This window comes from Fukomys damarensis, unplaced genomic scaffold, assembly GCF_012274545.1.
Source record: "Fukomys damarensis isolate Sample0158 unplaced genomic scaffold, DMR_v1.0_HiC HiC_scaffold_3, whole genome shotgun sequence".
In the NCBI taxonomy this organism is placed as follows: Eukaryota; Metazoa; Chordata; class Mammalia; order Rodentia; family Bathyergidae; genus Fukomys; species Fukomys damarensis.
Window position 1 is genome coordinate 48,395,735 of NW_022900915.1, and position 13,203 is coordinate 48,408,937.

Consider the following 13,203-nt stretch of genomic DNA (forward strand, 5'->3'; position numbering starts at 1 on the left):
GGGTTCAGGAAGAGGTTTTCTCAGCACCGTGCATCTTCCTAGGGTAGGCCCGGGGGCGGGGGGGGGGGTCCGTCCTACCCCGGTATCACCACACTGTTTTTGGATACACTCCGCACTCCCTCCCCGGGGACCGAGCACAGCTCAGGCCCCAATCTCCAGGTTCCCGCATCCACTCTTGCCGAGACCCTTCTGATGCAACACGCACATGTCACCTTCCCCAGCTGCCTGCTCCAGGTGCTGAGGGTCCTCCGCGTCTGGAAGCAGAGGAGGTCCCGTCCTCCTACCTAAGAGACAGGCTAAGCAGGAATGCTAGGACTGCGCCTTCTAACCTGCAGAGGCAACAGGGTGACAACGAGGTTAGCTTCCAGCCGTGCTCTCCCTGTGCGAAGGGCCGTATGCAAATAAGGTGACTTTCCAGGAATTGTTTGATTGGACTAAGCATTCCACAGAGCAGCCAATGATAATCCTGGGCTGCAGAGGGCCTTCAGACCTTTGGTAGGCGCAGTATCCACAGCTCTGTATAAAGTCTTTGTGGCGCACCCTGTCGCATTGTGAACCCAGGTTCGTGCAATCCGCCGCTCCAGGCGGTTCCGCTCCCCTATTCCTTCTACCACCCCTCTTCTACCACCCCTGCTTCCTCTCTCACGGAGGCAGGGATCTCGAAGGGGCCGGCTTGATCATCGCATGCAAGGTCGCAGTAACTGGTGGCCAGCGATGGCAGGTGATTTTGATTACCCGTACATCCTGCAGCAGGCCATCCACCTGCAACAACTAGGAGATTGCTAGGCGCGTGGCCGCTTTGTCCAACATCCCGGCCTTGGAAGACAGAGAATCAACCACCACAACACCTAGCTAGGCAACTGGGGATCTGGAGCCCGGGTACCAGATAAACAATCAAGAGGGGAGCTGCTGATGCCTCCTTTCCTCTCCCCCAGGCCTTTGTGTCTTTGGACCTGACATCCCAACGTGAAGCTTGGTATCTGAATTAGCCATTGCCTTGGTTTTTAGGGACGAAAGAAGGAGCCCCCACTGGCGGAAGTAGGCTATCTGAATCTGCCCCAACAGTCACGAATTGTGCTCCATGGCTTCTGCTTTCTTTTACCACAACATTGTCAGTGGACAGGGATGAATAATTGTAGAATGAATTTCTCCAGCTGAGGGAATGCTCTTCGAGCGGAAGTCATTCGCTGGGAAGCACATGTGGTCCTGTGGGTGTGTTAGCCCCCTAGGAAAGTTAACCCCAGGGACTCATCCAGCCCACAGAAAGAGGTGCTGAGAAAGTGGGCTCAGTGCTGGCTTCTGCTGGGTCCAACCCTCGTGGCTTATTTAGTCCTTCTTATTAATGTCTCTTTCAATCTCTGTCCAGAAAGTAATATAAAACTCATGCTAACTGATCTCCTTTTCCTGTGCTGTGATGTAAACTTCACAACTGGAAATCCCAACCTAATGAAGCTCTTGGTCTTTCAGAGAGGCTGTGGCCTGAGTAAAGACCAATTTCCATGTACAAGTGAAATTATGGTTATTTGTCTTTCTGTGCCTGCTCTACATTACTTAACATAATGTCCTCCAAATCATCCAGATGACATTTTCCTTTTTATGCCTAACTAGTCCCAAAGTATTTTATCCAGCTGCTGTTCAGTTCCTTGTTTTGGAATCTGCATTTGTTACCCATGATAATTGTGATGCTGTGAATTGTTTGGCTTTTGTCCCAGTTTCTTACACTGCAACTTTTTTTTTTTTTTTTTTTTTTTTTGTACCAGGGATTGAACTCAGTACCTTGTGCTTTCCAGGCAGGTGGCAGAACCACTGAGCCAAATTCCTAGTCCATACATTGCAACTCTTAACAATCTCAGGAATCTTCAGACTGGCTTTTGTGTGCTAATGAGCTGGCCACTGGCCAGCAGCTCTGGGTGGCTTCAGCATGGGCCTGTCACTGAAAGACCAAGGCAGGATCCCAGGGTTAGGACTCCCAGCCCGCCTAGCACTGACCCCCACATGTGATCGATATGTCAGATGCCTCTTCCTCCAAGTCCCCTATACGAACCCCTGTCTTTTGTCTGTTAAACACTGATGGGCCTCTCATCCTCAGGCTACCTCCACCCTAGTGAATAACACCTGTGCTTCTTTGCTTTCCACTAGCCCACTCAGGTAGTCTCATACCTCTGCCATTTGTCACAGTGGGGACCCACTTTATAGGCAGCTGGGGTGGGGGTCAGAATCCCAGGTGAGACTGCCTGGGCTTGTGGTGGGATTTGAGGTGGGGGCCCGCACTGGGCTAGAGCTCCCAGCTGTGTGTGCTGTGGTCTATAGGTAAGCAGTGAGCAGCCTGGGTGGGATTAGAGGATGCCAGCTGGTATTCCCTGCAGAGTTGCTTGCTAGCTAGTGGGGAAGAATCTTTAAACTTTTGGGGTACACAACCCTCCAGTGTTGATTGCTATAGTATAGAGCTAGGAGAAGCAGACAGTTAGCTTTTCCATACAGTAGTGTAATAATATTACAATCCCTTCACGTGAGTGGCTCATTGTTGTCAGAACACTTAGTGCTTTATGTATGTTTCCATTGGCAGTCTCTGAAATGACCATTTCCATCCATTTTGCAGAAATCCCACAAGGCATTGATTCCAGGACCCCACACACACCAACATCTGCAGGTGTAGATGCATTGGTGTTCAGAGCCTGTGATGACACAGATTGACTGAGCCTGCATCTGTCTGTGTGGGTCCACTTCTGAGAGTGTCCCCGTGAGGCCAAGGACCAGGTACTTCAGATGCTTTGATGCTTCCACTAACCTTTCCCCTGCCTCACACACTAGGACAGCAGGGATGCTGGCCCAGTTTTCATGATGAGAAACTGAGGCTGTGGATTAAGACGCCCAAGACTGCAGCCACCCCAGGGGATTTCCTGTCCAGCCAGTTCCCTTTACAGGGTAGGCTTTGAATAAGAGCACCTCTCAAGCACAGCTGTTTAACCCAAACTGATTTGAGCATCTTTGAACCCACATGGGGAAAAAGAGCATTTTTATTTTCAGTAACTAGGTATAATTCAACATTCCCTCCAACCTTGAGTGCAGGCAACAAACCATAGTAATATTGGTAGAACTCTGTCTCTGTGACCAACACAAATCACAGATATTGTTATGTGATGACATTTGTAGGTTTCTCACTTCTGCTCACCATTACTGCAAAATTGTGGCAATGATTACCTTTTATTCAGAAATAGAGAAGCACAGTGTTTGTTTTACTAGACATTTCATCCTTAAAATATTTTGACAACTATTTTAATAAACTGGCATCTTTTTAGTGTCACATCTTAAAAACAACTTTGTTTAAAACAGTATTCTGAGAAGGTCTCAAGATACCCTGGGCTGTCAGAGCACCCAGGTTCTGAGGAAGTCCTTGGGAGACAAGATGCAGGTTCTGGTGCTGATTTCTCATGTTGCTAACAGACATAAGAGGTGAAACAAACAAAACCTTCTCTTGAACCTGTTAATTCCTACCATCTCTAATATGGTCCAAAGAAAACCAGAAACACCTGCTTCCCTGGGTGAAGCTTGGGAATGGAGGCCTCTCAGCCCTGCCCCATCACACTAGATCCCCTTCCATTTTAATACCGTCCTGCAAACTCAGTTTGAGAAGCCACTTGAAAAGTTCAGCTAGTATGAGAACTTCAAGGCCCAACGTTCCCCACTGGAAAGCCCCTTCCTGAAATTACAAGCAGGACATCCACAGCCAGAGGCTGCAGCTGTGGCCCATTCCCAACTGGCAGGATCCCACCAGGGCCTTTCTAGAATTTGGGGTGCACCATCCTGAACCCAGGTGCCTTGGTGGAGGGACCAGATATGAGGAGGGTCAGGAAGCCCAGGTAGGTTCTCACAGGGCACTCCTGCAAAATACTGAAGAACCCAGGCCCAGAACCCAGGAAGGAACATCCAAAAGGACATGGTCACTGTGCTTTAGGAGCAACTCTCGGACCAACTGAGCCATACAAACACAAGGTTCAAATACTTGGCCCTACACAGCTCTCTGGGTTAGAAAAGGTGTGTTCTTTGCTACACCATTTACAGTTTACATCTGGATTTAGGAAAATAAACCACAAAGTGTGCCACAACCTGTTAACAGAGATATTTGCCTTTCTGAGGGTTTCTGAGCATGGCCTCTCTTGCAGGTTATAGGCAGACAGCATTTTCTGAAGCACTTATGGATGTTATAAATACAGCACTGCTGATTTCATGTTACCATGTCAACTGTGTTATAATTATTTTTGAGAATAATTTAATTTTCAGATTATTCTATTGATAAAAGTAAATCATATCTCCAAAAATTGTTTACCACAGGAAAAAAAAAGCCTATATAATGAGTATTGATTGAAAGGAATAAAATGACATAAATAACATTTTAATGTGAGTTTTTAATTTTACATTGAATAATACTCTTCTTCCTATCATACATAATTTTTTATTAACAAAAAAGTTTCTAAAGCTCAGCTGGCCACCAATACCTCCTGCATTCTTTACACATACTTCCTCTGTCTTTCCCACCAAGCACACAGTCCTTTCCCCTGAACATTGCTGCTCTTTCCAAACCTCGCTTGCAGTGATAGACTGCCACAAAAGTCAGGGACACGGAGAGACACAGACATCTGCTGAGGAGCAAGAAGCCGGAGGATTCTGAGTGCTTGATAAAACATTTGGTAAGTGGTATTCACTTCTTACTCTCTCTCTTGTCATTACTCAATCCAAACACTAAAGTGGTTAAGGACAAATTTAAATCTCAGGAATATAAAAGATGTGACTGAAAAATATGGTGAATGTTTAAATATAAAAATCATTACAGTAAATGACACATTGCCATGAATCCCTTTAAAAAATACACCTGCTCACTTCAAACACATTTATCCATCATCCTTGCCACTTCCTGTACAACTCCAGAAGTCCTCTTTTGTGTCTTTAGTTGTGCTATTGTGGCTACCTTGATGTCTTGAATAGATTCAAAATGTTTATCTTCATAGTCATTTTGACTTAGGGTAAGAACCAGAAGTCCCATGGAGTCAGATCCAGTGAATAAGGCTTATGAGGGCACACTGCCATGTTTTTAGGAGCTGCCTTTCTGTTGGATGGTGCTCAGCAGCAGCATTTATTATCTGTCATCACACCTTATAAAGACTCAGGGAAGATGACTTCAAGAATGTATTCATAAAGTGCCAGGATTGATGGAAGAAGTATGTTCAAAATGAGGGGAAAGATTTTGAAAGGATGAATGGCAGGATTTTTTTTTATGTAATACAATTTTTAATTTAAACATTATACATTTTTAAAAACTATGCTGCAATGGAGCAAAAAATCTAGTGGAAAATAACTGGTAGTCACTGGGCATTTTGCAGGGCAAATGAAGAGTGGGCACCATGAGGCAAGGAGGGCTCTGTAATAGGAAAGGGAAACACTGTAGAGTGTGAGGAAAAGACAGGCATCCTAGCACTCAGGGAGGCTGAGGCAAGAGAATTACATGGCAATTTAGCAAAGACCCTGTCTCTAAATAAGAAATCAAGAGGTCTGGGCATGTAGTTCAATGCTAAGATCCTGGCTTCCATCTCCAGTACCTACAAGAGAGAGGGAAAGAGTGAAAGACAGTGAGGGTAGAAGGTTGTGGTGTGGCAGACCCTTTCTGGCTTTCTTGTCTGAATTCCGTGAGATTATGGCCTAGGTCCCATGGTGGGGTCAGTGACCAGACAGCTGGTAAAGCTCCTTGCTGGGCCCCTCCATGATGGTGTTAGCATTAGAGTCAGGGAAAAGTGATTTGTGGACAAATGCCTTGCTTTCTGAGGGCCCTCATTTGGACTTTGGGCTCAGGACACACACCTGGGACGGGGTTTTGGCCCTTTAGGCATGGTGACATCAGGGCAGGTGAGGGACCTCTCAAAATATCCTACCCTATTGGACAGGAATATCCAAAATATTCTATGTCCTACTAGATAATACTGATCTGGGCCCTGGCCCCAAATCCAGTCCTATTCCAATGATACCTGATACCCAGCAGCCAGTTCTGTGGCTCCATCCTAAAGAAAAAGGACAGAGCTTCCTGGGTTCTCTCTTGTCTTTTGGTAAAGCCCAACCCAACAGGTTCCAAGTGCTATCATTGGTACCTAAGGGTAGTGATGCTTTCATGTAGCTGTCAGCAGTTTGTATGTCTTCAGAAGAATATCTATTCAAGCCCTTACCTCATTTTAAAATGGGATTATTATTATTATTGTTATTGTTACCACTGGCTATTGCTGAGTTTTTATTTAGCCTTAACAAAGGAACTCTTGTCATTTATCATCACTTGGATGAATCTGGTGAGCGCTGTGCTGAGTATAATAAGCCAGGCACAGAGAGACAAATAGTTTATGATCCCACTTTTTTTTTTCCAGCTGGGCAGACTTTATTCCAGGCAGGGCAGCAGTGATACCCTGGGGGGCAAGGGGCCTCAGAACAGGAAGGGGATGATGGGCATTCTCAGGGATGGGTAGACTCAGAACTCCTTCAGGTAGCTTTGGTACTTGCCCTTGGCCCAGATGGTCATCTGCATGAAACCCACCAGTGAGAAAAGGGCCACTGGGAGGCACTGCATCATGATGGTGAAGCTGATCTAGGACCCCACATCATAGATGTAGTTGGGACAGGACACCAGCAGGAAGAGCCATGTGAAGGGGTTCTTGGTGGGGTATGGGATCTTCCTGGTCTTGGATTCAGCTGGCCGCAGGTCCTGCAGGGCCATGTGGATGGAGAAGTTGCCCAGCTGACAGATCACAAAGATGGCCAGTTCGAGTTTAACCTGCTGAGCTGTGTAGGTGGGGTATGCGTAGAGAGGGTGGTTGGTTTAATAGGCCATCCATGCAGCCAAGCCCCAGTAGTGTTTTTTGGTTTTTTCTTTTTTTTTTTTTTGGTTTTTGTTTTTGCTACTGGGGATCGAACTTGGGTCCTTGCACTTGTGAGGCAGGCCACCAAACTGCTGAGCTAAATCCCCAGCCCAGCAAAGCCCCAGTAGTAAGTGCAGTTCTTGAAGATGTTTCACAGGGGCATGGTACCATGAGAGAAGCAATGCATGAAGAGCATCTCCAGCAGCTGCTTGACATGGTGGAATGAGTGGCAGATTCAGGTGAGGTGCACCACTGAGTGCTGACTGGAGTGAAGTCATATTTGTGACCTTATATAAAGGGGACTGGGAAGTAGAAAAGCAGGTAGATGAACAAGGGCCCAATGTACTCCATCAAGAAGACCATCACCCAGCTGATCTGTGCCCCAGGTCCCAGAAGTACAGTGTGGCTGTGGTACCCACAGGCAGCTTCTGCAGGACAACCTCGTCCTTCAGGGATACTCCTCTGGCTACAGGCACAGGGGCTGGTGGGATGGGTACCACTGAAGGTGGGTCTTGGTGAAGAGGTTCTTAATCTCTGCAGTGGTGGCCTGGAGCTCTATCTTGTCCAGAAAACACAGCTTTTCCCTTGTCTTTTTGTCCAGAATCTCTACCTCTAGTGCTTCATGGCTCTTTCATTTGGTGGTTCCCACTCTGGGCTGCTTCTGGCTACTTGCTCAACACTACAGAGTTGCTCCTATGATCCCACTTATAAGCAGTTGAAGTCATAACAGGAGAGAGCCAAGTGGTGGTATCCAGGTCTGAGGGTAGGCAAGGGTCAACCCAGTAACAAGCCTAATCTACTATAACCCTAATCTGTTTTCTCTGTTGAACAGCTGGTGTGGTTTCTGTCCTACTGAACTCTGACCATTGTCCCGTGAGGAGCAAGGGTCACAGGTAGGGACTTCAGCAGCACAGCATAATGCTGACAGCATAAATCCTGGCTTAGGTACTTCAAGTTGCTCATAAGCAGACCTGAATATTCTGACACCAAAATTAAAATAAAGAAAAACCCTGATAATAAAAGAGGCAGGAGGAGAATTTTTTTGTATTGTTTGCCTATGTTTGCCACACAGAATATTTACATGCATTTTGGGAAATCGGTACAGATATAAATATTATCTTGGTCATTTGCCATCCCCCAACTTATCACTCTCACCCTTCCCCTGATCCCCTTCCGCATCTCCAAAAATGTGCCTCTCTGTTTTTTACCATCTCTCCTTTATTTTACTCTTTATTTATATTTTGGGATTTTCATGAAAGAGATTTTCATGAAACTATGTGATATTTAGTTTTCTGCATCCATAAAAGGTAAGAAGGGGTTATCATGTGATCATGTCACATAGAAAACCAAGATAACATGGTAGTTCTAAACTCTGTGCAACAACAAGCTAAAAGGACCTCTTATCCCAAATTAAGAGCAATAAGGAGTGAAAAGCAAAACAAATCAAAACAAGCTGGAAAGGGCAGGGCATTGGTTGCCTAGGGTAGAGTCTGGGGGCAGGGATCAAATTACAAGATTCGGGAGAACCTTTAGTGAGGAACTGTCCAAGCTCTTGGTGGTGTTGCTACATGACTGCATATGATGACCCCAAATCATTGAACTGTACCCTTAAAACTAGCAAATTCATTTCATATAAATATCACACTAATAAATAAAAAGAGGAAAGAACATTTTAGAAATGTAGCACCTTGAGGATGCAGTACAGTATGGTGACAAGGAGGCTGAGACTGCAGGGTGGTAAGTGTGAGCTCAGCCTTGTCAACTTAGCAAGATCTTATTTTAAAATAAAAAGGGTTTGAGATGTAGCTCAACAGGAAAGCCTTGGACTTAATCTCTAGCAAGGGCTTTTCTCTAATCTTCTTCTATTTCTGTCCATGCAAATCCCAGCTTTTCTCTAAAGTCCAGCTCAGGGACACCTGTTTTCATGATATTTCCTGGCCACTCCACCAACCAACCACATCTGTACCCTTGACCCTTAGCCTGAAACACTAGGACTTCCTGTTTTTTGCATACAACACTGAGAAGATTCTACATGGCCCTTGTTCTTCCAGACCTGGGGAGAGGTGTGACAGAATCACTCAGCTCCACACTGGCTGCAGTGAGCTGAGTGTGGGCCCCCAAAATATGTACAAATCCCAACCTTGGCACCTGTGAATGGGAGTTCTTTGAAAAGCAGGTCTTTGCAGACATAATTAAGGCATGAATCTCAAGATGATATCATCTTGCCTTAGGCTAGGCTTGAAATCCGATAATGTGTCCTCCTAAGAGAAAGGATAGGGAGAGTTTAAAGCACAGAGATATGCAGAAAACAGAGATTTGATTCTACTACAAGTCTAATCTGTTTTCTCTGTTGAACAGCTGGTGTGGTTTCTTTCCTAACTGAACTCTGACCAATGCCAAGACAAACCTGCAAATCATGGGGTCTTTGGCTTGTCTTCTGCATGGCTTGCGCTAACCTGTCATGCCTGAAAGGGAGAGAAAGGATTTGAGGTTGACCACATGTCTGAGTGGTTTCTGGGAGGAGTAATAGAGGGCAACAAGGAGGGAGAGGAGGAAAATGAGGGAAAGGAGGGGGAGAGGGGAGGAGGAGGAACAGAAGGGAGAAGGAGAAGGAAAGAAGAGGAGGAAGAGGAGGGAGAAGAGACGAAGGGAAGCCTTTCCCGTTGGCTTGCAAATGGCTTCTCTTTGAGTCCTCTTAGGGTCTTTCTGCTGTATGTACCTATGTACTAATCTCTTCTTCCTGAGAAGGTACAAGATGGGGTTAGGGTCCATCCAAATGACCTAGTTTTACCTTAATCACCTCTTTAAAGGCCAGTTCTCCAAAAGCAGCCACATTCTGATGCTCTGGGGGCCAGGACTTCAGCATATGGATTTGAGAAAAGAGGCACAATTCAGGTCCTGAGGTGTTTGCATTATTTTACACAGGCTATAATAATCATCACCAGAGGAAGGAGTAAGGAGAATGCAGGTGCTGCTATCTACCTAATAGACACCTAGAAGTCCCCCGAGGAAAGTTAGAGGCTTGGAGTGGGATGCCAATGGCTTCCTGCCTCTCTCTGGCCACTGAGCAAATGGTTAGGGGCCTGGGGTCATGGGCCCAGAGGCAGAGGAATGGCTGTAGGGGGCCAGAAAAAGTCAGTCCACGGAATGCATAGACCAGAGAGCCATCAGCCACATTGTGGAAGGAGATCTCCCCTGCATCCCAGTCCAGGAAAATGCCCACCCTGTGGAGGGGCTGGGATGGACAGAGGTGAATCCTGGGCCGGAATCTCCTCTTATAAAGCTCCACTGTCCAGAGGCCATGCTGGGGGCCTTGGGCACCCTGCCCTCCCGACCCACAGTCTCCAGGCACATGCCCAGAATCCAGGCCTTCCGGTCCCCGACCTCGACCTCCCAGTAATACCTCGCAGCCCAGAATTGCTCTTAGGCCAGGATGCAGGGGTCCTGCTCAAATCTCTTGGCGCTAGGGGGCAGGTCTTGGTTGAAGAGCAGCCGCCGCACACTTTTCTGATCCTCAGACACAATGAGTTTGGGACTCCTGGTGTCAGGGTCCAGGGATGGGCTCACTGTGGAAAGAGAGGCTTAGGCCCTGAGCTTGTGCTTCCCTGTCCCCGCATGTGTCCCCTCCATCTCTAGGCTGCCTTTGCTGTCCCCATGTCCTGTGCCAGGAGCCTATTCCAACAGCAGGGAGACACACAGACAGGAGGCTTGCAAGGTCCCAGAGGTGGGTGAGTGTGATAGTAGGAACGACCAGCTCACGTCCCAGTTTGCTGGTGTGTGTACTGAGCTTGCTCAGGGGATCTCAAGTCCTGTGTGTGAAAGCGGCAGAAACACAGAGACAGAGATAGAGACTGAAAGACAGGGTCAGATGAATGAGGCAAAGTTACAGAGAGATAGGGACTGAGACAGAGAGAAGCAGATACAGAGAGATACAGAGGCAGATTGAGACAAAGACAGATACAGAGACTGAGAGACAGAAACAGAGACAGAAATAGAGCAGAGGTAGATATGAGGCAGCAATGCAGAGAGAGATGTAGAGGCAGACACAGAGAGAGATGGCCGTACAGAGACAGAGACAGAGACAGAAAGACAGGAGTTGGAGATACACAGTGAGTGACAGAAACAGAAAGGTCAGAGACAGTCCAAGAGACAGTGAGAGGAGTGACGGCCAGGGTGGTGTGGCCACAGCCTGCCATGTGTTCCATGCGACTTCTCTCTCGTCTAGACGGCTTCAGGAGGGCTTCGCCTGTCCAGGTGCTGAGACAAACATTTTCCAGAAAGACCACTTCTTCAAGGAAGCCTTTTCCCTTTGACCTGCGTCCTTTGGTGCACCTGACTCACTGCTCAAGCTGCCCTCTAGGGGCAATGTGGCAAAGGAAGCAGGGCCAGCCTGGAGTCCACCTGCTCCATAGCCCCTTTCCCAACACTAAGATCATATCCAATTGCCCCTCTGATTCTGTGGCTGCCTGGGTGTCCCTTGGGATTCTCAGGTACCCCACCATTTCCTTAACGTGAATGCCTGCTAGAGTTAAAGATCCATGATCTTCTGCGGTCACACCTCAGTTTTCTCCCCAGATGCCTCCTTTTCTCCTTTCAGAAGGGAAACCCTGCTCCCCTTTCCCTTTTAGCAGGGACTGGACTGTTTGCTTGCTCTTCCCTTAACATGCTTGTTTCCCCTCCATATTTCTTTTCCTCTTCGCTGCCCTGCCTTGTCTTCTCCCCTGAGTTTGAGCCATAGGCTGGAGCTTATTCATGGTTCATTTCCATTGTGGCCACCTCTCTCCCTTTACATTTTCCCACCATTCCAATTCTCTCACCTGTCAAAAAATGTGTTTCACACTTTAAAGTCTCTGCAAAGGTTCTCAGCACAGAGAAATGTAACTGCTTCAGGAGACAAGAATGTCATGACTCTAATTTGATCATTACTCATTGTAATATGTATCAAATTACTGGCTGCACACTAGAGATACAATTTGTACAATGTTGTGACAGTTAAAAATTATTAGACTTACCAAAAGTTGCAGAAAGAGCATAAAGAAAATAAATATGACATCTTGCATAACCATAGTAAAATGATTGAACCCTAAATTAACATTGACACAGTACTGTGCAGTGACATTACAGAACCTACAGACCTTGCTCAGATTTGCCCCTGCCCTCCTATACCCTCCTGATTGGCCCTTTTTACATGTGGCAGTGTTGCCTCTCTTGGCACCTAGATCTCCCTTAGCAGAGTGGCTCTTCTCTACAGTCTAGGTTAATGAGATAATTTCCAGAAGCTTGAGCCATGGTCTTTGGTAACACAGCCTCCATGTGCCAGGTCTTAACAAAGCAGACTTCCCCTGGCATCTCCTACTTGGAGGAGTGTGTTGCTGCCAACTGTGGTCTCTAGGGCTGCTAACATTTGACTTCCACAGGGACGTGGATGCCTCTCACCAGCATTTGACATAGCATTTCTGGTTTCCAGAACAGACAGGAATCCCTCATATATACATGTGCACACACACACATGCCTCCACACAAACACTTGCACATACTCTTGCATACACACTCAGGCAGGGACTCATATGCACACAAATATACAAATCTGCACACACACATACACATATGCCCATGCATGTACAAACACTCATGTATATGAGCACACATACAACATGCACATATATGCACTTACATTCACACATGGACACATATGCATATCTGCAGGTATACAGACACGCACATATGCACATCACACACACATAGACATGCCTATGAACACAGCATGTCTGTATGTACATGCAGGAATGAGCATCAGGAAGCAAACCAGAGACACATGTGCTCTAGATTTGACTCCTGGCGGCTTTCACCTATCCCTCCCATCATTCCTTTGAGTAACTGGACTTTTCACATAAATGTGTGAGGAAGAGAAACTGAGATTCACATGCCATTACAACTTCCTGCCCCTTCCTTTTCCCTTGAGACCAGCTGTGATCGCAGGGACCCTAGCATAAGCACCCCTGACCCGTTCATCCCTGCCAGATGCACCTAGATCTCAATTTCTGGATCCCTTTGTCTAGAGGGAACTGAGCCAGGGGTGAGACTCAGAGTTCTCTGTGATGTGATGGCTCCAGACCTCAAAACACAGCCCTCATTGTGCATGAGTGCCCCCTTGCAATACTCAATGAAACCAAAAGACATGGTATAGTGAAGTCTTGCTTATCAAGAAGGGGCCAGAAGGCCAGGGACTTAGCTCAGTGGCTCTGGTGCCTCCCTTGCAAGTGCAAGGTTCTGAGTTCAATCCCCAGTACAAAAAAAAAAAAAAAAAAAA

The 13,203-nt window shown here is 46.7% G+C and overlaps 1 protein-coding gene across 1 annotated transcript in view; it reads right to left on the bottom strand.

The window, feature by feature from the left end:
• Positions 1 to 6,325: 6,325 nt before the first annotated feature.
• The window catches only part of Btnl10 (butyrophilin like 10), an 11,437-nt gene continuing 4,559 nt past the window's right edge, over positions 6,326 to 13,203 (bottom strand). The window contains 1 exon segment of the mRNA XM_033766063.1: positions 6,326 to 6,816. Within this exon segment, the coding sequence (XP_033621954.1) occupies positions 6,623 to 6,816 (194 nt within the window). The 3' untranslated portion in view covers positions 6,326 to 6,622.